The 22,788-nt window shown below is 53.3% G+C and overlaps 4 protein-coding genes across 6 annotated transcripts; all 4 read left to right on the forward strand.

Moving 5' to 3' along the window:
• CTDNEP1 (CTD nuclear envelope phosphatase 1) lies at positions 1-5,783 on the forward strand. Of its 2 annotated transcripts, XR_005026903.2 has the most exons (9): positions 1-440; positions 3,095-3,161; positions 3,258-3,376; positions 3,599-3,670; positions 4,072-4,188; positions 4,416-4,527; positions 4,719-4,773; positions 4,956-5,040; positions 5,350-5,427. XR_005026903.2 is itself a non-coding variant. In XM_036896082.2 (8 exons), exons 1-8 carry the CDS (start codon positions 339-341, stop codon positions 5,408-5,410), a joined length of 735 nt encoding a protein of 244 aa, XP_036751977.1. In that variant the 5' UTR covers positions 9-338; the 3' UTR covers positions 5,411-5,783. The 2 variants fall into 2 exon arrangements, 1 of the variants encoding a protein (XP_036751977.1); XM_036896082.2 differs by lacking the exon at positions 4,719-4,773 and having other exon boundaries at positions 9-440; positions 5,350-5,783.
• A 1,306-nt stretch (positions 5,784-7,089) lies between these two features.
• GABARAP (GABA type A receptor-associated protein) lies at positions 7,090-9,163 on the forward strand. Its single transcript, XM_036896084.2, has 4 exons — positions 7,090-7,293; positions 7,853-7,931; positions 8,071-8,189; positions 8,666-9,163. Exons 1-4 carry the CDS (start codon positions 7,204-7,206, stop codon positions 8,729-8,731), a joined length of 354 nt encoding a protein of 117 aa, XP_036751979.1. The 5' UTR covers positions 7,090-7,203; the 3' UTR covers positions 8,732-9,163.
• Positions 9,164-10,045: 882 nt separating this feature from the next.
• PHF23 (PHD finger protein 23) lies at positions 10,046-14,395 on the forward strand. The gene is made up of 5 exons (XM_036896076.2): positions 10,046-10,255; positions 11,813-11,844; positions 12,004-12,096; positions 12,645-13,482; positions 13,588-14,395. The coding sequence occupies exons 1-5, from the start codon at positions 10,222-10,224 to the stop codon at positions 13,800-13,802; spliced, it is 1,212 nt and encodes a 403-aa protein (XP_036751971.1). The 5' UTR covers positions 10,046-10,221; the 3' UTR covers positions 13,803-14,395.
• A 487-nt stretch (positions 14,396-14,882) lies between these two features.
• DVL2 (dishevelled segment polarity protein 2) lies at positions 14,883-22,760 on the forward strand. Of its 2 annotated transcripts, none has more exons than XM_036895817.2 (15): positions 14,883-15,311; positions 17,544-17,613; positions 17,930-18,075; positions 18,206-18,315; positions 18,430-18,565; positions 18,693-18,783; positions 18,941-19,010; positions 19,111-19,250; positions 19,337-19,413; positions 20,067-20,134; positions 20,316-20,444; positions 20,561-20,692; positions 20,832-21,011; positions 21,405-21,623; positions 21,760-22,760. In XM_036895817.2, the coding sequence occupies exons 1-15, from the start codon at positions 15,118-15,120 to the stop codon at positions 22,206-22,208; spliced, it is 2,211 nt and encodes a 736-aa protein (XP_036751712.1). In that variant the 5' UTR covers positions 14,883-15,117; the 3' UTR covers positions 22,209-22,760. The 2 variants fall into 2 exon arrangements, with proteins under 2 accessions (XP_036751712.1, XP_036751713.1); XM_036895818.2 differs by having other exon boundaries at positions 20,594-20,692.
• The last annotated feature ends 28 nt before the right edge of the window (positions 22,761-22,788 follow it).

Genomic DNA, 22,788 nt, shown 5'->3' on the forward strand with positions numbered 1-22,788 from the left:
CCCTCCCCCAATTCTCCATCCCCTTCCCTCCTGGTCTCGGAGGACCCCTTCCTAGCCCGACCTGTCTCGGCCGGCAAGCTTCGCGAAGCCGTCGGTGCCACTCTCCGCCCATGTGGGCCCCTGCGGGCTGCCCACGCCTGTCCCCCAGCTCCCGGTTCTGCTGGGCTTTCCCCTCGTCGGGGGTGGCTTTTTGAGCCGCCCGCTCCGTGCCCCTCTCTGCAGCCTCTCCTGCCACCCGGGGCCCCCGTTCCCCCTCCCGGCGGCGGGGGGCTGCCCCCGGGGGGCTGGCGGAGCTGGGCCGCGGGGGCCCCGGGGCCGGCGGTGCCGGGGTCATCGGGATGATGCGGACGCAGTGTCTGCTGGGGCTGCGCACGTTCGTGGCCTTCGCCGCCAAGCTCTGGAGCTTCTTCATTTACCTTTTGCGGAGGCAAATCCGCACGGTGAGCCTGGGTGGGCGCTGGTGGTGGTGGGCTCTGTCAGCGGTGCTCACGGATTTTCGAAAAGTGTCGGGCCTCTGTTTAGGCTTAGGAGTGGAGTCCTGGAGGCGGCTTCTCCCGTTAGACATTTAGGGTTCCCTTAACTGGGCATAGGGTGAGATGGGGAAGAGGGAGATTCTTGGGGGTAGAACCGACATCGGAGGGCCTAGTCGGAGACAGGATTTGGCAACTCTTGGGGGCTAGGTGGTGGGTGGGGCTCTCTTTAAGAAAGCTGGAGTTGTTGCTAAAGAAACCGACAGGCGGGGAACACCTGTTTGATGGCAGCAGATCTGTCGATGTGGGCTTGTGAAAGACCCTCCTGTTATTAGGAACATCTGTGTGTGTTTGGTCTTAGAACAAGGAAGAGACAGGCTTATGTGTCAAGGGTGGGGGCGGATGGGAGGGCATTATGTGACAAACAAGGATGGAACTTGGGAAAAGCCCTGGGTGTGAAGGAAAAAACCCTGCCGTTCACATTAAGGGAATTCTCTAAGAAGGCCCTGAAAACTTATTTCAGTGTGAGTGTAGGTATCTGGAGTTGTTGAGACCCAGAGACTAAGAAAGATGTTTTTGTTTGGGTTCCTTAAGTTGTGGAAGGGAGCCTATTCAAATTTGGGTTCCCTTTCAGGCGATGGTGCTTGTTAGTTGTAGACTTGAATCTGAGGATACAGTTGTTTCTCCAGGAGACCTTAGCATTGTGAGAGAGGGATACTGTGGGCAGTGGATTATGTGCATAAACCCAAGTATCTCTGCGTACCTCCCTCCACAGCTTTTCTTCAGGGTCAACTTTAGGCTAGCATCATTTAATGAATATGTGCTCATCATCACTGGGGAGAATCCTCTGAAGGAGTCTGGGGAGAATTCGGTGAACTGGTGTGCAGAGGTTCTTCAGTTTGTACTCTTTGGCACATTTCAGTAAAACTTGAAAGAAGACCTGGCAGGGGTTGCCCAGGTCAAGGAATTTCCAGAATGCCCTGGGTGGTAGTAGTGGTTGACTTACTGATTTGGGGGAATGGGCCTGGCCTTGGATTCAGGGTCTCCCTTACCAGTCTGTTTCTTCCATTTACTGATTTTGGGTGGTAATTGTTTCTGGGTGGTCATGGTTGTAGGCAGGGCTATTTCCCTGACACAAGAGTTGGGAGCCAAGAATAATTTGGGGTCAGAGATGCTGAGAAGTGTGTGGGGCTAGTTCTCCTTGGGTTTTCTTTACATGTTACCTGCAGTCCTCTCTGCCTGACCTTGCTCTGAACATCCCCCTTTCATCCCTTAACATACCAGCTTTCTGTTCTGGGTATAGGAAGTACTGCTGTGGCCCATTCAGAGGCTAATTACTTGCAAAATTACTCTCCTCTGGCAGCACTGACCTCACAGCCTTTTGTCTTCCCTTCCTTCACTTCCAATTTGGTCTCTTCCCTACCCCCTTTCTGGCAGATGCTTGGAGCATTCCCTGCATGCCCAGCATGTGCAACCCGAGATAGCAGGGCAGGACACCCGAGCTGTTACAGCCCTCATCATGGGCCAGGGAGAAAAGAAGGGCAGATGCCTTGGGATTAGAGGGAGAAGAGGACCCTTTGGTTTGCAAGGGTGGAGCCTGGTTTGGTGAGGCTCAGGGCCTAGGGATGAACTGAAGAGCATTTGTCTATGCTTAGAAGAGCAGAGCAGAGGAGGGAATTGCCAGGCTTTGCATGGGAGAGAGCTGAATGTAAGCAATAGGAGCCTCTAGAGATGGCTGGGAAAGCTGGAAAGTTGAAGTGGGGATGTCCTTGTCCCCTCCTCACCTCTCTCTCATAGCCCTTACTTCACTTTGGCCTCTGGATAGCCTATCATTTTGCCTGGTGGGTGGGACTTTCCAGTGTTCTCTGCCTTGCCCTGGGTACTAGGATAAGGAGGCTGCTCAGAGGGCTAAGGTTCTGTGCAGCTTGTGACTTGGCTAGTAGAGACAGAAGTGGACAGGTGGCTGGTTAAAATAGGCCTGCTGGCCCCTAGCCAGGGGAACTTAGTTGACCTGACAACCCCTGGATTCCCTCCTCTGTTCCCCTTAGGGACCCAAGGATCTCCCCTCCTGACTCCTACTTCCTGTCCACTAAGGAATCTGAGGCTCTCAGTTCCCAACAGGAGGTGATGGGAGCTGTCACAAAGAATCCTTGGGATGGAGGTGGGGAGGGCTGTGCATTTCTTTGTGCAGTGTAGCAGAAGAATAAATATCATGGTTAAGAGGGCAGGTTCTTAGGTTGGACTATATGGGTACAATCCTGGCTCCATCACTTAATCGATTCTAATATTAACTGACCACCCCTGCTACTGTGTTCCAGGAATACGGCCTTGATGGAGACAAAAATCTATGTTCTCCTTGAGTTTTCATTCTAACTGGGGGGGACAGACAACTAAATAAGATTATTCCTAGCAGTGTGGTCTTAGGCAAGGTATTACATCTCTCCAAGCTTCAGTTTCTTTGTCCTTAAAACAGTATTATTAGAGTTGTTTGAGGATTAAGTGAAATAACCTTAAATCACACGATGTCCAGCATATGGTAAATGTTCAGTATGTGCTATGTATTAGCACATGTTGTGAAAGATTTCCTTGTCAAGGATTATGATCTTTTGTCTTGCTATTCTTAGGTAATTCAGTACCAAACTGTTCGATATGATATTCTTCCCTTATCTCCCGTGTCCCGGAATCGGCTAAGTGAGTATGCTGGCTGGGAGGACTCCTTTAAGGTGAGGTAAGGGTTGGGTCTGGGCTGGAGGTTGGTTGGTGTTATACCTTCCCCATGTGCTTCAGGCCAGGTGAAGAGGAAGATCCTGGTGCTGGATCTGGATGAGACGCTTATTCACTCCCATCATGATGGGGTCCTGAGGCCCACGGTCCGGCCTGGAACACCTCCTGACTTCATCCTCAAGGTGTGTCGGGGTGGGAAGTCACGGAATGGTTTTGTCTGCTGTTCTTCTCAGACCTGTACTGCCTCTCCCACTCCCACTCCCAGAGCTTCTGGTCCCTACCCCCATGCCCTGGTATGAGCAGCTGTCTGAAGATGGAAGCAGGCAGTAGGAGGGTGGAGGTGTCCTTCATGCCTGTGCTGTGGTGCTGAGGACTTCCCCCAGCCTTTCCCTGTTCCTCTGTAGGTGGTAATAGACAAACATCCCGTCCGTTTTTTTGTACACAAGAGGCCCCATGTGGATTTCTTCTTAGAAGTGGTGAGTTTGTGGAAGCCAAGGGGTGCTGTGCTGAAGGAATGGTTTTAGGGCTCTAGGAATTTGGAGAAAGTAAGGAGGGAGGAGAAGCGGTAAGGGGAGTTTTGGAGAGGGGAGGTTGTGGGATGGTTGGAGAGTAGCTTTTAGTAGTTTGGTTCTTTTGTTGTGCTGATGTAATTTTATTCTTCCTGCTCATTTGTTCTTGCATCTCCAAATCTTAAGGGTATATGATGCTTGAAACTCTGAGTTTGAAGGTTTGGGGGCATTCAGAATTTTGTGTCCCCAGAGACATTCGATGTTGCTATAAAGCTTAAAGGACTAGGTTGGAGTCCTAGTGAAAGAAAACTGTGTCTAAATGAATGGTCACCTCTTTTGACACCTCCCTCTCCCATGATCTGTTTCAGGTAAGCCAGTGGTACGAGCTAGTGGTGTTCACAGCAAGCATGGAGATTTATGGCTCTGCTGTGGCAGATAAACTGGACAATAGCAGAAGCATTCTCAAGAGGAGATACTACAGACAGGTAAAGGGCTAGAATGCAGGTCTAAGAGTGAGGCTCGGGAGGCAGGCCACACCAGGGAGGGGTCTGAGTTGGAGGTAATTTCCCTGGAATCGGACCTTCAGGGGGATGTGGGTGTCATACTACATAATTCCCTTTGTGGGAGCTGTTGCCCAAGGCCATGTTGGGGTTGGGGGAGCTGTCACAGAGGGCGAGTCTCCTTTTGATGCCTAGCTCACCCTGCCTTCCAGCACTGCACTTTGGAATTGGGCAGCTACATCAAGGACCTCTCTGTGGTCCATAGTGACCTCTCCAGCATTGTGATCCTGGATAACTCCCCAGGAGCTTACAGGAGCCATCCAGGTATGGGGGAAGGTGGTGAGTCTGGCAAGACCAGGAAGTGGTTCTGAGGAGGTATTTTGAATTTCTGGAGCTGGGATTCCCTGGCTTATCATAGGTCAGGATGCAAGTTGTTACTCTTTTAAATGAGATGACCTCCCTCTCCCACACGTGCATTTTATTAAATCAGATTTCTCATATCAAATTTGCTTCAGGTGAGACACCATGGCAATAAATTTGACTAGAAGCCTCACGCTGATGTGAGATATGGTGATTAAAATTTAATTTTATTTTGGAGGATAAATCAGGAAGGTTTTACTCAGGTTGTTGAGTTGGGGTGGATGAGAGGGAGGCATATATTTTAAAGTAATGATTCCCACCCCCAAATAAAAGGAAAAACACCCTCTCTTGAATTCTGTGATTCTTCTCATATGCATTTTCACCCACCCTAGACAATGCCATCCCCATCAAATCTTGGTTCAGTGACCCCAGTGATACCGCCCTTCTCAACCTGCTTCCGATGCTGGATGCCCTCAGGTAAGGGAAGCTAGACACTTAGATTTCTGAGGAAAGGAGGAGGTGGGGGATCCCAAGAGGGAATAAAAGTTTGTCCTGTTTTACTTACTCATCTCTCTTCCCTTAAGAATTTAGCATTTGAACTCAGTTTTTCTTACATTAAAGCTCATCAATTTTAGCCATTGGGTTTTGGGCAAACTGAACCCCAGTCTCATCATGTGAAAATGGCGATCATTTCTGCCCCACATCTCCAGTGAAGCTGCCCAAACACTGGTGTTGTGAGACTGTCAACTATAAGGACTCTACCAATGCAAGTTATTGTCATCCCAGGTTCACCGCTGATGTTCGTTCTGTGCTGAGCCGAAACCTTCACCAACATAGGCTCTGGTGACAGCTGCTCCCCCTCCACCTGAGTTGGGGTGGGGGGGAAAGGGAGGGTAAGCCCTCTGGGATGCCGACTGATGCCCTGTCCAATGGTGAGGACTGTCCGGGCAGGGTCTGCCCCTCCCACCCCTCTCCTCTGTATGGAGTCTGGATGGACACATGGGCCACACTCTGAAGCAGCCTCACTCTAACTTCGTGTTCGCACTCCCTGGAAACCCCAGACTGGGACATAAGCGGAGGCCTAGGAGAGCTGAAACAGTGTATCTGGTGGAGAGAGAGGACTGGCCAAAGTGAGACAGACGTTCGGTAATCCAGGAGGCTCAAAGAAAAGCCAAGCCAGCTTTGTTGTGATTTGATTTTTTAAAAACTCTTGTACAAAACTGATCTAATTCTTCACTCCAAGGGCTGGGCTGTGGGTGGGAAACTGGGATTTTGGGCCACTGGATTTTCCCCAAACATGTCCTCCCTTCCCCCTTATTTTTCCATTTCCCCTTCTTACTAGATTCCCTCAGACCTGTAACCAACCTTCTCTTTATTTTCCTTCCTCTCTTTTAAACCATGCATTATAACTTTGAAACAAAGTTGCCCTAGGTCCTTCTGTGGGATATGGGAAATGGAGGGTATCTTTGGTCACATCCACCCTGTTCCCTAGGCAGGGAGGAGACTGCTGTTGGTCCCGAAGCGCAGGGGCGAAAGGTGGTGTTGGCGTTGCGGGGATGGAGTAGTCAGTTTCGACATCGGATGCTTTGGCGCGAAGGGTCTTAAGTGATGGGATGGCAGGGAGTGAAAGGACAGCTGTGTATGCTGAAGGAACTTGAGCTTCGGGGCAGTAGGACACAGTATGAAGGGAGGAGAAACCTGGACGCAAGAAGGGCACATCGCTGGAAAAGCTGAGCTGTGACTGGGGGCTTGACGTGGACATTCTAAGCGGGCGCTGCCCCCAGGCGGCGGTGTCCAGGGCACCCGCTCAGATGCCCGGGTCGGCTCCGCCTCACTAATAATGCCCTGCCCGAAGCCAGATCTACTTCCTCGCACCCGCCACGTGACGCTCCGCCCTTCTCTGAGATCACATGATTTCAGTGACCCATACTCTGAAAATGTCCTTCCGCGCTGACGTAGTCCCTACCTTTCGAGACCTCCTCTCCGGTCCCTATTGGTCCACTCATTCGTAGAGCTCAAGTGTTCTGAGCGTCTCTCCAAATACGTATCTCGTTTCTGTCTTTTTTTGTATCCCGAGACCACCTCCCCCACTCGGGTACTACTTTGTTTTGGTGTCAACAGCCGCCTTCAGCGTACCAACACGTTTCGTGAATAGCTATCCTTGTAATGAACTACTCTTTCCCCAACCCCCCCGTCCCCCGTCGTTATTTCCAAAAAGAAATTTTAGAGAACGAGGTTTCAAATTATGATTACCATCTCCTAAACCCTTTTCGTCCAGCTTCGTGGGAGAACGGTCGGGAAATAGATTTTCAGGGATTTTTTTGACAATAGCTAAAGCCAACCACCTTTGCCACGCCGCCTGCGTAGCCCACAAATTGATTCCAAAGCGATTACGCTGATGGCGTGAGGTGGAGGGGGCAGTCAGTAGGGGCGTTAGGGCGGCTGCGCTAATGGCGTAACGTGGCAGGCGGGAGGTCCCGGATGGTCGGGGGCGGGGTTGGTGAATAGGGAAGTGGCGTAAGTCCTGGGATCGCTCCGCTCTATCAGTCCGCGCGTCGCAGCCGTTGCCGCCGCCCCCCGTCCCGGCCCCCGCCCCCGGGATCCCTCAGCCCAGCCAGGTCCAGCCCGGTTCCCGGGAGGATGAAGTTCGTGTATAAAGAGGAGCATCCGTTCGAGAAGCGCCGCTCTGAGGGCGAGAAGATCCGAAAGAAATACCCGGACCGGGTTCCGGTGAGGACAGTAGCCTGGGCCGAGGGCGCTGGCGCTGACGCCACAGCCTGGGCTTGGGTCCGGGACGGGCAGCGCGGGCATTAGGCTGCCGCCTGTGGCGGGGTTGGGAACGAGCCCGAAACTGCTGTTACTGGGGCTGGAGGTGAAAGGAGTTGGGTAGTGGGAGAGCTGGGGGTTAGGAGATGTAGATGGGAGAGAGAGAGAGACCTTTGGGATTCGTTTGGAAGGCTGAAGGGAGTTTGACAGGCTGAACTTCACATGGTCATTCGTCCCAGCTAGCTAGGTTTTTGAGATTGAAGCTGTAGTCGACCCAGACAAGTCATCCACGTATGATTAAGATAGTTGTTTATGATGAGGCCCTGCTCACGGATCCTGGGTGTTTAGATGAGTTCGAGTCAGTGGGGTCAGAATCTGTACTCAGGGCTGCACGGTGTGTTCAGAGACAAAGAGAAATGAGTCGGGTAGGTTTGGGCACTAGGAATATTGCTGCTTGAGTTCTTGACAGAACCTGTGGGGCTGTATACCTAAGGTCTCCTAATGTTCATTTTCCCTTTACCAGGTGATAGTGGAAAAGGCTCCCAAAGCTCGGATAGGAGACCTGGACAAAAAGAAATACCTCGTGCCTTCTGATCTCACAGGTGGGAACCTGACCCAGTTATTCAGGTTTGCTTCTTGCTGGTGGGAGTGCATTTTCTGTGGGAGGAGGCTTAGATAGCAGCTGTTCTTTTGAGGGCATTTGTGACCTCTGCACTTTATCACACCTTGTATCTTTGGCAGTTGGTCAGTTCTACTTCTTGATCCGGAAGCGAATTCATCTCCGAGCTGAGGATGCCTTGTTTTTCTTTGTCAACAATGTCATTCCACCCACCAGTGCCACAATGGGTCAACTATACCAGGTACGGTGACTGGGAAGTTCTGGAGGTTTTGAAAAGGAGTTGGAAGAGCTTCAGGGGAAGAAATTTTAGGTCAGCAGTTCTTGGACTAGCTGGCTTGCTCAGCTTTCAATTTTATGTTTGGCCTTAATAATTCCAGATAGTCCTGGGTTGGGGGTTTGGACAGGGCAGTGGGAGTAGAGAAGAGAGGGAGCAGTGAGCTGAAGCATCTGTTCTGATCTGGACCCCACCCCTACCCCCAGTTCCCTCCCCAGTCCAAGGCAGCAGAGAACAGTTTGCAATCTTTTTGCCTAGAACTGCTGCTAGGGATAATACACCGTTTGGCTCCTGGGGCCTTAGAGGAGGTGAGGGAGAGTCAAGGCACTGATATTTAGGGTTTCCAAAAAGAATGGTTTTTAAAGAATGTGTCTGGGTGGTGGGTGGCTTAAGTAACTAAAGCCCAGGTGCCAGAGCATCATCATTTTCTGCTCTCACCCCAGGAACACCATGAAGAAGACTTCTTTCTATACATTGCCTACAGTGATGAAAGTGTCTATGGTCTGTGAAGCTGCTGCGCCTGAGGTTGGGGGGTCTTATTCTACAAAAAGAGAGGTGGCCTCCCTTCCTTGACCTACTACTCCTTCAGGTTCAAATACCACCTCCCTTCTTCAGGACCTGCACTTCTTAATGCTTGAGGCCCTCCTCCAGCCTCTCAGCAGGAGGGGCTAATGGGGGAGATGGCCTCTAGTACCTCTCCTTTCTCTCTTCTTCCCCTTTCTCTACCACCTTTCCCACTCTGCTTTAGACTTCTTGATTGTCAGTCTCTGTCACACCCAGTGAGTCTTTTGGTTTCTGTTCCCCTTCTAACTGCCCAAGGGGCTCAAATCCCCAACAATCTCTTCCTCTTACTGTCTTCTTTTTTGCGGGTAGATGGAAGGGACTGAATTGTCCAGGAAGGTAGGAGGCACATCAATAAAAGAGGAAACCACCAAGCTGAACTGGATTTTGCTTTGTGTTGCTCCCCTCCCCCCCTTTTTGGTCATCAGTGGTGGGGAAAGGGAGTTGGAGGGATAGTTATGTTATTTTGGTTTATTCTGTTGATGTTGGGTTTTTCCTTGTACGAAAAAGAGTGCTTTTGTTGTGACGGATGGAATACTCTTCAGTATCATTTCATGAAACTTCAGTTTTATATGCGTATTGGGTCCTGACATTAAAAAAAAAAATACTGTTTTATTGTGGGTTCCTGTGCAGAAACTTTGAAAGTACCTAATTTAGATGAATATATCCAAGTTATAACATTTTGGATTAAGAGATTTTTGTGTGGGGAAGCTGGTAAAAGGACCCTATCCTCAGTTGCATCTCACTTAGCCAGACTGGGGGATCCAGTGGAGAGGCACCCAAGGGAGGGAGAAGACTGGATCCGGGAGCTGATATCATTAGGGGAACTGCATCTCCCAGCAACCACTTATCTGCCTGGCCGGAAATGGGGCGGTCCCCTTGGGGAGAAAGAAGCTGCATAATGAGACAGTATGGTGGCTGGGAATTCTAATCCCTTCTTCCCCTTTATTAGTCCTGCCTTGCCTACACTTCCCAGGATCCTGCGCGTGCCCTTCCGCTCTACCCTCTGCTCCCAATCTCCCCGCCACTCCCCGGGGGAGGGGAGCGGTCTGGTGCGCCTGCGCTAGTCGTGGCTTGCTGGGAATTGAAGTTTCAGGAGCCTATGCAATCCTCTTTCCGTTGTCCCCAGAAGGACTACAAGCCCCTTGATGCATTGTGCGTAGGCGCCCGCGAAAGGAGGGGGAGAAGGAGGAGAGAGAGAGAGGGAGGGAGGAGGAGGGAGCAGGCGGCCGGCGGTGCGGGGGGAGGGGGCCCGGTCCGGGAGTGCGGGAGGCAGTGGTAGAGGGAGGTGGCGGCAGCGGCTAGCGGACTCGAGTCACAACCGGGCCTAGGCAGATACCTCTGTGGAGCAAGGCGGTCGGGGCACCAAGCACCGGAGGCAGCACCGGGATCCCCAGCTCGGGAGGGGAGCGCCGGACCGGGAGGAGGGGAGGGGGCGATGCTGGAAGCCATGGCGGAGCCCAGTCCCGAAGGTGAGCTGAGCCGGCGAGGGGCGGGCTAGAAATCAATCGGCAAACTTGGAGGTCGAGCCCCGGAGCGCAGCAGGGGCGCGCGCGGAGGGGGTCGTGGGGCCTGCCCCCGGAGGTTGGAGAGCGACTAGTTGAGGGACCTGGCTGAAAGGAGTGGGAGACTAAGCTGGGGGTAGTTGGAGATGAGACACAGTGTGTGGCGGGGGCTGAGGGGAGTGGGAGCTGGAAGCCCGGAGCTTCGGGGGTTAGGGGCCGAAAGGGCCTCGGGCGGATTGAGGGGCCCTGGAGCTGGGAGGTTGGGGGGATTTGGAGGCTGGAGAGTTGTTGAGGGGGGGAGGATGTAGAAGAGGACTGAGGAGCCCGGTAGTTCGCCGAGGTGGGGGAGTTTGTGGCGGTGGTGCCGGAGCTCCCGGGAGTTGGCCCGAGATAGCCCGGTGATTGTTGGAGGGGTGGGCAAGATAGTTGTGGGGAGAAGAGGGGGTCTGGGTATTGTCTGCGGTAGAGGGACCTGTACCCGGGAGTAGTCTGTGGGGGGAGAGAGCCGGAAAGCGAGGAGAGCCGGGTAGTTGTACGGGCGGTGGGGCGGTGGGGCGGGGTGGGGGTTAGGACCGGCGAGTTGCGGGAGGGGGTTTTGGTTGGCAAGGGTTAGAACCTGGGAGTTGCAGAGGGTGAGGGGGGCAGGGGCGGCAGCAGCGGGGTTTGATAAAGAGGAAGAGAGCTGGTGGGGGGGGGCTAGAGTTTAGGGGTCCGTAGCCTAGTGACTTTGTAGCGAGTACGGGGGCGGAGGGGGGGCGGCGGCTGGAGAGCACTAGGAACTGGGCCCGGGGGCCCGGCGGGGAGCCCAAAGAGCTCGAGACGGGGAGGGGCCAAAGCCCCGGATGGGGGCGGAGGGACGGCGAAATTGTGGAGAGCGCGGTATGGGGGGGAAAGTGGGGCCGCGTCCGGGTTAGAGCTCTCTGGTCTGTCCCGGACGCGAAGTGGCGTTGGATGTGTGTGCCTGTGTGTGTTTAGGGTGGGGGTGAGGGGCGCGCCGGGCCTCGTGCTCGAGTAGAAGGGGCCGGAGGGCGGGGAGCGGTTCAGCGTGGTCATCCTGGACCCAGAGCGCGGGCGAGCCGCATGTGCGATCGCATAGGGCCCGGGCGATAGAGCGCGGCAGGGTAGAACTCGGGCCACTGGGCGTGTGTGAAGGACAGGGGCAGGCGGTAGCCCGGGCTCGGTAGGGGAGCGGTATGGCGGGGTGGGGCGCCGAGAGAGCCCAGTAGACTGGAGTCTAGAGAAACCGTGAGTTGGGGGGGGATGGGGGACGGGGCGCCGGGCCTCCGGAGGGGGGGAGGGGAGCGCTATAGCGAGGCTTGAGGTGGCGCCGCGCCCAAGCTCCGCCCCTCCCGGGGCGGAAGGGGGAGCAGGGGCGAGTCCAGCACAGCTGGGGACCTGCTGGCCTGGCTGAGGGACCTGGGAGAGGAGGGGGATCTACTTGGGACCTTGGGACCTTCAGGGTTTAGAGGTGGGGTTTTATACAAACTCTTTCCTAGTGCCTTGACTCAGCTTTTGTTTTCACAGATCCACCTCCGACCCTTAAGCCAGAGACTCAGGTGAGGTTCCCTTTACCTTTGCAGCCTAGTGTTCCTGCCGGATCCTCCCCACCCCCCAACTCTCCTCTTCTTCCTACCTTTTCCAGATTCCTCACCCCAGGGACTATGCCTTTAGGAGTGCCCTTAAACTCCATGTGATACATGTTTCCTTCCTTTCAGCCACCAGAGAAACGTAGGAGAACAATTGAGGATTTCAACAAATTTTGCAGTTTTGTTTTAGCCTATGCTGGTTACATTCCCCCCAGCAAAGAGGTAGGGACAGGACGACAACTGACTCGAGGGGTGGTGGTGTCTTGGAACTATAGAAGAACTGTTTAGCAAATAGGTCTGTATTTAGGGGAGAAATCAATCAAATTATATATAAGGTAAGGGTAGGGCAGTTGAAAATTGAAACCTGGGGTGGGGGTGGGATTGGTAGAGATAGGTAGCTTGATCAGTAGTGAATGGTCTTGGGGCACTGTTAATGGAAGGTGCTCTTGGATAACTTTTAGTAAGCTAAAAATGGTAAACAAAATGAGGCTGTACAGAAACAGCTAAAGAAACGCAGCTTTGGTCTGGGGATACAATGTTGTCAATGCAGTGGGTACTGGGGAGATGCCTAAAATTTGAGGGCCGAGTGCTCAAGAGCAGGTGCTTATGGAAATTGGGGTAGGAATACATTTTCTGAGTACAGTGAGATTTGGTGGTTTGGGCAGGATATTTTGGGGTAGCTGTAGTCTCTGGTTTTTAATCTTGAGTTTGTAGAAGGGCTGAGATGACTTTGGGCTGCCTTCTGACTCTGGTCTCTTCCCCCTTTTAAGGAAAGTGACTGGCCAGCCTCTGGCTCCAGCTCTCCATTGAGAGGTGAGAGTGCAGCAGACAGTGATGGCTGGGACTCTGCCCCCTCCGATCTCCGAACCATCCAGACCTTTGTTAAGAAAGCAAAGTCATCCAAGAGAAGGGCAGCTCAAGTAGGTCCTACCCAGCCAGGACCCCCAAGGTCCACTTTCTCTCGTCTGCAAGCCCCTGACAGTGCCACCCTGCTTGAGAAGATGAAGCTCAAGGACTCTCTCTTTGATTTAGATGGGCCCAAAATGGCATCTTCACTGTCCCCCACATCCCTGACCCATGCTTCCCGGCCCCCTGCTGCTCTTACCCCAGTACCCCTTTCTCAAGGGGACCTCTCCCAGCCGCCTCGAAAGAAGGACCGAAAGAACCGGAAGTTGGGGCCAGGAGGGGGTGCTGGCTTTGGTGTGCTTCGGAGATCTCGGCCAGGCCCTGGGGATGGGGAAAAGAGGTCTCGAATCAAGAAAAGCAAGAAGCGGAAGTTAAAAAAGGCAGAGCGGGGGGATAGACTCCCACCTCCTGGGCCTCCCCGGGCACCCCCCAGTGATACAGACTCTGAAGAGGAGGAGGAGGAAGAAGAGGAGGAGGAGGAGGAAGAGATAGCCACAATGGTAGGGGGTGAAGCCCCAGCCCCTGTGCTACCTACACCCCTCGAGGCTCCTAGGCCCCCTGCCACAATGCACCCTGAAGGAGCCCCTCCTACTGACAGCGAAAGCAAGGAGGTGGGCAGCACTGAAACAAGCCAAGATGGAGACGGTAGCTCCAGTGAAGGCGAGATGCGGGTCATGGATGAGGACATCATGGTAGAATCAGGTGAGAAGTTTAAGGTTGCCCAAGGATAGCTGGGATGATGGATTTGGGGCTGTTGTGGATCCAAAAGCTCAGACAGAACACCAAACAAACCCTTCTTTTCCCCAGGTGATGACTCATGGGATCTGATCACGTGTTACTGCCGAAAGCCCTTTGCCGGGCGGCCCATGATTGAGTGCAGCCTGTGTGGGACGTGGATCCACCTCTCCTGTGCTAAGATTAAGAAGACCAATGTCCCTGACTTCTTTTACTGCCAGAAATGCAAGGAACTGCGGCCAGAGGCCCGGAGGTTAGGGGGGCCTCCTAAATCTGGAGAGCCGTGATACTGCCATCTCTAGGCTGGAACTTCCAAACGACAATATATCTTGAGAACTAAGCCTCAGGGTCCTGAGCCTAATCCCTGGAGCTTCGATTATTGTCCCACTTCAAGGCAGGAATTACCAAGGGAGACTGGTTTGGAAATGAGTGTCCCATGTTTCTACCCCACCTACCCTTCCTTTCTACCTTGTGGACTTGAACGCGGGCCCGTTACAGTTGGGGGTTGGGGGTGGGAGGCTGTCTGGGTCCCTAGAGACTTAATCTCTGCCCCTCAGACCTGCTGCCACTTCTCACTTCTCTGGGCCAGGGTTGAAACTGGGATGGAAATGGGACAGTCTATAAAACTCTAGTGTAAATACAGCACTCCCCTCCATCATCTATTTCCCATTTATTCTACTCCGGTTGTGTTTTTATTTTGGACTTCCCCTTTTGGGCATGGCAGCTCAGAGGTGGAGTACCAACTAGAGCCTGGCCCAGGGAGGAAGGAAAACAGGTGACGATTCTTTCACTCACCTCTTTTGTTTTTAATAATATTGGCCAGCTATTTGTACAGACAGCCTGCGTGTTGTAAATAAAGCGGAGTGGGCTCTTTTGTGTTTATAGCCCTCACTGAGTCCTGCTTGGGAGGAAAGCTTTCGAAAAGCTGGTAGAAGACTGGCTGGATGTGGGGGTGAAACCCACCTTTCCAAGAAAGAGCTGAAAATGACTCGGCTCTGAGCTTTCCCAACAACCCTATGGTCTCAACTGGCTTTACCTGACCTGTCAGTCTAGGACCTTCCACAGTCCCCATCCTGTTCCCCTACACGCACGCTGCAGCTGATCAGAGTTGCCTGGAGTACCCTTCCTGAGTAGGATAAAGCAGGGTGGGCGGCAGCTGCCTTTCTGAGGGCAGAGGCCCGCTTAGCCAGTGTACTCGCGGGTGGGACGCCTTTGGGGGCGAAGCTTTTGAGGGTTGGGAGACCGTTGCTGAAAGCAGTGGTCACGTGGTGGGACGACAAGCGGCATCTGGTCACGTGATCGGGAGGGGTCACGTGGCGGGGCGGAGCGAATCTAGTCACGTGAGATGGGGAGAGGTGGGCGGGGTGCTGGAGGGGCTCGTGGCGGCGGCGGCGGCGGCCGAGTCCGCGGCTTTGGGTCGTTCCGCACGGCTCACCCCTGCGTCGCCACCCCGCTGACCCCTGCCTTCTTCCCTTTTGCGCATCTCGCGCTGGGTTGGTTCTGTTCGCACTCGCGCGTCAGTTTGCGGGTGTGCGCAGGCGCGGCGGGGGTGACTAACCCCGCCGGGTGGGCGGCCGAGCCCGGGAGCGCGCGGGCGAGACCATGGCGGGCAGTGGCTCGGGGGGCGGTGGTGTTGGGGAGACGAAGGTGATTTACCATTTGGATGAAGAAGAGACTCCCTACCTCGTGAAGATCCCCGTCCCCGCCGAGCGCATCACCCTCGGTGATTTTAAGAGTGTCCTGCAGCGGCCCGCGGGCGCTAAGTACTTTTTCAAGTCTATGGATCAGGATTTCGGGTGAGCGCAAGGCCTCGACCGAAACCGATGGTGGCTATGTTGGAATGGATTGGTCGATATTGAAGGGCGCCGTCTGCGCTGTGCCATACTGGGAATTTCTAGGCTGTAGTGGAGCAGATTATACAATACTGGGGCTAGATTGGCTACCTCAGGACGCACAAGGTTATGCTTGTACAGATTGAGGCGCACGAAGCTTTAGGACGCTTTAGGAGGATCTTGGACTACGCTCAACTAGATTAGGGGAGGTTAGGCTTTACTGGATAGAATGGGACCTAGTGGTTTATTTTGACATATTCTGACCATCCTGAGGTAGATGATCCAGTCTCTCTGGTAGTTCACTACATTCTGACCCGTTCCTGTTGGGATATTGTGAAATCTCATGATGTAGATCGGACTGTATTGGGGCACTTTGGGACATTCTGGTGTACGCTAGGGGCAGACAGGATTATTTTGGGTTATTCTAGTCTGTGCTAAAGCAGCGAGTGCTGTATTTTGATGTTGTAGGCTGCCCTGGGGTTAATTAGGCTGTCCTGGAGAAATTTGGAGCCATTCCCGTCTCTGTTGGGTTGTATTGGTTCATCTTAGTTTCTACTGCGACCTAGTTTTTATTGGGATGCTCAATACAGAGAGAGACAGGGCTGTTGGGGTCTATGCTAGTACAGACAGCTGGGATATTTTAGTCTATATTGGTACCGGTAGGTGCATGTGAGGACGGTCTAGGCTGTTGTTAGGTTGGGCAATTCTGGGGTATCTTGGGACATTCTGGGCTAGACTGAAACTTTAAATAATGCAGAGTAAACCCTTCTTTGTTTATGGCCTTTGGGACTGAGCCCTTTGGGTCGTTAGCCTAAGCTGTCAAAGGGCAGGCTCAATTAGGCTGGGATCGCCTGGGTTCTAGGAGAGCTGAACAGACTGGGCCGTACCTAGAATGATTGTTGGACATTGGGAAAGAGATACTGTTTTGAGAGTTATCTTGGATTTAAATCAGGGTTTTTCTCTTTGTCAGCAGTGTTAATCCTGGGCAATGTACGTAACTTTTGTGCCTTGATTTCATCTGTGAAATGGAGATAATCAGTAAAATGCTTAGTACCAATGCATGGCATCTGTAATTTTTGGTGAGTGGTAATTGTCATGATGAGTATTGAATCCAACCTGTCCATAAATTAGGTTATGGTGAAACAGAGTAACTTGGCAGGGTGGGTTATGCTAAAACTGGATTATGTTGTGAGGAATACTGCATTATGTATGCTGAGAGAGATTGGTAGTAGCTGGGCTGTATTACATAGATAGCAAATGGGATTAAGTTGGCATTTATCCAGCTATTAGGGCCATATTAGGCTAAAATGTTAATCAGACAGGATATCCTATTTTGTGTGTGTGTGTGTTTTTAGGACAGAGTGTCTCACAGTTCATATGTTTATCCTAGTTAACAAATACTTGTTAATGCTTAGCAAGTGTTAGGCACTTTGCTGTGGGGCCAGGACATGCAGTTGAACAGAATAAACATTAATGATTTCATGTGGTGATTGAGAAAAAGGGGCAAGTCCAGTTCATTGCAAGGAACCCCTGAGAGAGATGACCCCCAGGGCTGGGCTTTAGGGGTCTGTCAGGTGGAGCAGATTGCTTAGTGCAGAGTTTTGTGCCAGGTGAGAACCCAGGGGAAAGGGAAGCTGGACTTCACCTCTCCTGGGAGCTTGCAGCCTAGGAGGAAGTACCATTCTTTGGTAATAAAGGGTGTTTTTACCTAGGCAAATATGGCATGTTTGGACAACTTTGTGGCAGTGAGTTAGAGAAAACTAAAGAAAGTGTAAGAGTAGGGACTTAGATGGGGATCAAAGCTTTTTTTTTGGAAGGTGTGAAACAGTATGTAAGTTGGAAGAGGCTTCTAGCAGGGCTCCTAAAGTAAGATAGATATTTAGGGTAGCTCGGGTAACCTTAGGGGATGGCCTTTGAAATTGGACTGAGAGGTTTGAATCACACTCAAGGAAATTTTTGGAGCAGCATTGAGCCCCTGAGGATGAGCTAGGAGAGAAGGAAAATAAAGGGAACTGAGTTTGGAGATTTCCTTAAGTGTAAGAGCAAGTGTTACCCATATAAGGCAAGAGGACTTAGGTGGTCAGGGTGGGAGAAAGTCAACATCTTTGAGCTGGGTGAGGATTGGGAGAAACTGAATGGGGTGGGAGTGGAGGCAACTAATCTACTCTCCCTGTCCTTTATTCTGTCTCTCGGCAGGGTGGTGAAGGAAGAAATTTCAGATGACAATGCCCGCCTTCCCTGCTTCAATGGAAGGGTGGTATCCTGGGTAAGGGGCCCTGGTACTGAGGGCTCAGTCCCTCCTGCATTGTCAAGCTCCTCTGAGCCTCAGTCTGTTCTGAGTCTTCCCTCTGCTCCTGCTTAGTCATTGGGGGCCCTGGCTTTTTGCCTCCTTACCTATTTGGAGAGCTAGCTGGAGCCCCTCATCCTTCCCCTTCCGGAGCCTCTGATGCTTGCTACTGTTTTTTTGTGCTTTTCTGCAGGTTCTTTCAGACCCTGTCTCCTTTTCTAGTCCTTTTTTTCACTCCCATCTCTCATGCCTCTCTTCCCAATTGAGCCATTTTTTATTCTTTGCACCTTTCTAGCTCGTGTCATCGGATAACCCCCAACCTGAGATGGCCTCCCCAGCCCATGAGACTCTTGCAGAACTGGTGCCTCCACCCCCACCGTTACCCCCTTTGCCACCAGAGAGGACCAGTGGCATTGGGGACTCCAGGCCTCCATCCTTCCAGTGAGTCCTTAGGATTCTTGAACCCAGGGGAGGAAGTTGAGAAGGGAATCCAAGCCCCTTAGGAGGGGAAGTCAGGGATTTGAAGCCCTGTCCTGCTTATGTGAGCTGGAAACCATCTCTGCCTGTCTAGCCCTAATGTGTCCAGCAGCCAAGAAAATCTGGAGCCTGAGACAGAAACGGAATCAGTAGTCTCTCTGAGGAGGGAGCGGCCTCGAAGGAGAGATAGCAATGAGCATGGCGGTGAGGGGGGCCAGGCCCTGAAGCTGGGGAGCTGGAAAGGGGTGGGGAAGCCTCAGGCCTTGGTGAGGCTGAGGAGCATGAGGTCTGGGTTCTGAGGTGCCTGTTCATACTCAGCTGGGGGCCACAGGCCCAGCGGCCCCCCAAGGCTGGAGCGCCACCTGGCTGGCTATGAGAGCTCCTCAACCCTCCTGACCAGCGAGCTGGAGAGCACCAGCCTGGGGGACTCGGACGAGGATGACACTATGAGCAGGTGTGGCTCCACAGATCTTCGCTAGGGCACCAGCCCCTTCTCTCCCTTCAGCTATCCTCCCATCCTTTCTCTTGGCCCCATGACCACTTCTGCCTGCAAGTGCTCTTCTGCCCCAACCTCCCGACAGGTTCAGCAGCTCCACGGAGCAGAGCAGTGCCTCACGCCTGCTCAAGCGCCACCGGCGGCGGAGGAAACAACGGCCACCACGCCTGGAGAGGGTGAGGGGCTTCTTGTGGGACATCTGGATCTTGGAGAAATTGGGGGCATGGGCATTTGTTTAGGGGGTATATGGGCACAGACAGAACCCAGGCTTATCACCACCTCCCTGCTGGGTGGTTGAAGGCCGTCCAGCTCCTTCCCCTTTTCCCATCACAGACCTCATCCTTCAGCAGCGTCACTGATTCCACCATGTCCCTCAACATCATCACAGTCACACTCAACATGGGTATGGAGGGAGCCTGGGGCTGGGGGAAGGACCTGGCCTCCAGGGCTCATGGGGGTTCATGAGCTGGGGTTTCCTCTCATCATATGGACTCCCTCCACAGAGAAGTACAACTTCCTGGGCATCTCCATTGTGGGCCAAAGCAATGAGCGGGGAGATGGTGGCATCTACATTGGTTCCATCATGAAGGGTGGGGCCGTGGCAGCTGACGGGCGCATCGAGCCAGGGGACATGCTTTTGCAGGTATGCTGGGCAGGGCCACTGGCGCCGACTCAGACAGGGGCTCTCAGCCTCTGCTCCCCTGCCTCTGACCCACTTCTCACTTACAGGTGAATGACATGAACTTTGAGAACATGAGCAATGATGATGCGGTACGGGTGCTGAGGGACATTGTGCACAAGCCGGGGTGAGCCTTTGAGCTGGTATCAGGTCCTTAGTTCTCTTATGTTTGCCTTTTCACTTTGTTTTATAATTCTAAAAAATGTACACTTACCTGAATGGGGTAGGAGTAGGGGTAGCATAACACTTACTGAAACATAACAATTACCTGAAAAGCCCATAAAACAAAAACATGTAATGAATAATTCTAAGGCGACTGAATACCTATGTCACCACCACTTGGATCATAAAATAGAAGATTACTGATACCCCAGAAGTCCCTTGGGGTCCCTTCCCACCCCTGCCCTCCTCACTCTCCTTAGAGGTAATCACTTTCCTGACTATTTTGGTCATCACCCTGACAAAGAAAATCTCCACTTGACTTGGTGGTTTCACAGCTCATGTGTGTATCCTTGGACAACACGGTTTAGTTTTATGTGTTTGTGGACTTCTCTGAGTGGAACTGCACAGTGTGCACTCTTGGGTCTCAGCAGTATGTTTTTAAGATTTACCCATGTTGGTGAGTCACCCGCACTGTGGAGTTGTTCACCCTCACCGTCTCTGGCTTGGCTGTGTCTGTGATTTTTTTCTTCTCTTTTTCTTTGTGTCCCATAAACCATTCTCATTCCAGGCCTCTGCCCTCCTGAGGCCTCTGCTTGACTGGCCTTCTCTTCCCTGTAGCCCCATTGTGCTGACTGTGGCCAAGTGCTGGGATCCCTCTCCCCAGGCCTATTTCACTCTCCCCCGAAGTGAGTTATGCTCTGGAGAGCCTGCAGCTGAGAGGACAGGAGAGCTGGGAGCTGGGGCTGGGCCTCTGGGCTAAGGGTGGAGGAGGGGTGGGATGAGGGGATGGGAATCTGAGTAGGGAAGAGAGAGGGTGGGCTCTCTGGGACTGAAAAGTGATCACCTTGGTGGCCATCTCTGTCCCAGATGAGCCCATCCAACCAATTGACCCTGCTGCCTGGGTCTCCCATTCGGCTGCACTGACTGGCACCTTCCCGGCGTACCCTGGTTCTTCGTCCATGAGCACCATTACATCTGGGTCCTCTCTGCCTGATGGTGAGCCCCAGGCCCGCCTCATCCCATCCTCCCTGGGAGGCTTCCCTGCAAGGGTGTGCCCCTGCCACTCCTTGGGAGTGGGCCCTGCCTCTGATTCCCCATCTATCTTCTGTCAGGCTGTGAGGGCCGGGGTCTCTCCATCCATACAGACATGGCATCTGTGACCAAGGCCATGGCAGCTCCAGAGTCTGGATTGGAAGTCCGGGACCGCATGTGGCTCAAAATCACCATCCCTAATGCCTTTCTGGGTATGGCTGGACCCTGGGCAGGTTGCATGGGAATGGGGGGAGGAAGAAGAGGGGGCCAAAGCTGGGAATGACCCAGGCAGGGTGAGGCAGGAGCCAGGGAGGAGAACCTGAGGCCTTTTTCTGCTCTGGGTGATCCCAGGCTCCGATGTGGTTGACTGGCTCTACCATCATGTGGAAGGCTTTCCTGAGCGGCGGGAGGCCCGAAAATATGCCAGCGGGCTGCTCAAAGCGGGTCTTATCCGACACACTGTAAACAAGATCACCTTCTCTGAGCAGTGCTATTATGTCTTTGGAGATCTCAGTGGAGGCTGCGAAAGTTGTGAGTGCCCCGTCCCTGCCCAGGCAGAGCAGAGCAGCTCTGGCTGTGGCAGTGCTTCCCCAACCCCAGCCCCACCTGGAAACTAGGCAGGGCAACGGGATAGTTGAAAGTATGCGTCCTGAACTGGCTGATGACACACCTGTGTTCTGCTGGACAAGCTGCACACCAGGCATAGGGCTGTGGCTAGTGGGCCGAGGGGCCCCTCTTCTCGTGGCTTTGCCTGAATTCCTGCTCTGATGGCAGTGGCAGGTGGGGAATTTCCTATCAGAGGCTCTCATTTTAACCCCTGTCCTGGATGGTTTTGGGAAAATGTTCCCAGTTCCTTTTCATTAAATGTCTTGGAGTTGCGGCCTCTCACAGCAGTGACTCCTAGTCCCTTCTCTTGCTTTCCAGACCTGGTCAACTTGTCTCTGAATGACAATGATGGCTCCAGTGGGGCTTCGGACCAGGACACCTTGGCTCCTCTGCCTGGGGCCACCCCCTGGCCTCTGTTGCCCACTTTCTCCTACCAGTACCCAGCCCCACACCCTTACAGCCCCCAGCCCCCACCCTACCATGAGCTCTCATCCTACACCTATGGTGGAGGCAGTGCCAGCAGCCAGCACAGTGAGGGTAAGTCACTGCCACCTGTGGATACAGCCAGGGTCTGCAGGGTGGTGTGGGGAAAGCAGGGAGGAGAGCAGGGGCAGAGGCAGCCCAGGAATCCTGGCCTAGGGCTCAGTTGCTCCCATCCCCTCTCCTCCCACAGGGAGCCGGAGCAGTGGGTCTACACGAAGTGATGGGGGGGCAGGGCGCGCAGGAAGGCCTGAGGAGCGGGCCCCTGAGTCCAAGTCTGGCAGCGGCAGTGAGTCTGAGCCCTCCAGCCGGGGGAGCAGCCTTCGGCGGGGTGGGGAACCTGGTGGGACTGGTGATGGGGGCGCTCCCCCTTCCAGGGGCTCGTCAGCAGGTACTCCTCATCTCCGAGCTCACCCAGGGCTAAATCCCTATGGCCCGCCTCCTGGTATGGCCCTCCCCTATAACCCCATGATGGTGGTCATGATGCCCCCACCGCCGCCCCCTGTTCCGCCAGCAGTGCAGCCCCCAGGGGCCCCTCCAGTCAGAGACCTGGGTTCTGTGCCCCCAGAGCTGACAGCCAGCCGCCAAAGCTTCCACATGGCCATGGGCAATCCCAGTGAGTTCTTTGTAGATGTTATGTAGAGCCCACAGTGGGGCCTGTTGGCTCTCTGCCCTTGGCCTGACAGTCAGTGCTCGGTGCTCCTGTCCTGTGACTGGGTGTCTTGTCAATCACATGCCTGTTAACACCTCTGTGCCTGGGCTCAGCCCGCTCTATGGGCTGCCAGCTGCCACTGTGACTCTTTTACCGGCAGTGCCTGGTCCCTCCCCCTCCCTCAGGGGTGTACAAGGGACCTTTGGTTATTTTTAGCATTTTTTTTATAAGCTTTTTTGGGGGTTAAAATAGATTTTCATATATTTTTGGACTATTTTTTTAGTAGGCTTTTTTTTAATATGAAGAATCCCCATCTCCTGGGCCCCCTTCTTCTGACCAGAAAATGTCATTCACCCCGTCAGGTGTCCTGCAGGGTGGGGGTGGTCAGTCGTACCTTGGGAGGAGGAAGGGGTTGGTCACCCTAGACAGCAGTCAAAGAAAGCTGGGGTATTTGGTACTTGGGGGCCATGTAGCTGATTTTGTTACTTTATTTATTTTAGTCACTTGTATAAAACATGAAATAAAGCAATAGGGACAAACTCCCTACGCCTCTGGCTCCTTTCTTTGGGA

Source organism: Manis pentadactyla, chromosome 4, assembly GCF_030020395.1.
Source record: "Manis pentadactyla isolate mManPen7 chromosome 4, mManPen7.hap1, whole genome shotgun sequence".
In the NCBI taxonomy this organism is placed as follows: domain Eukaryota; kingdom Metazoa; phylum Chordata; class Mammalia; order Pholidota; family Manidae; genus Manis; species Manis pentadactyla.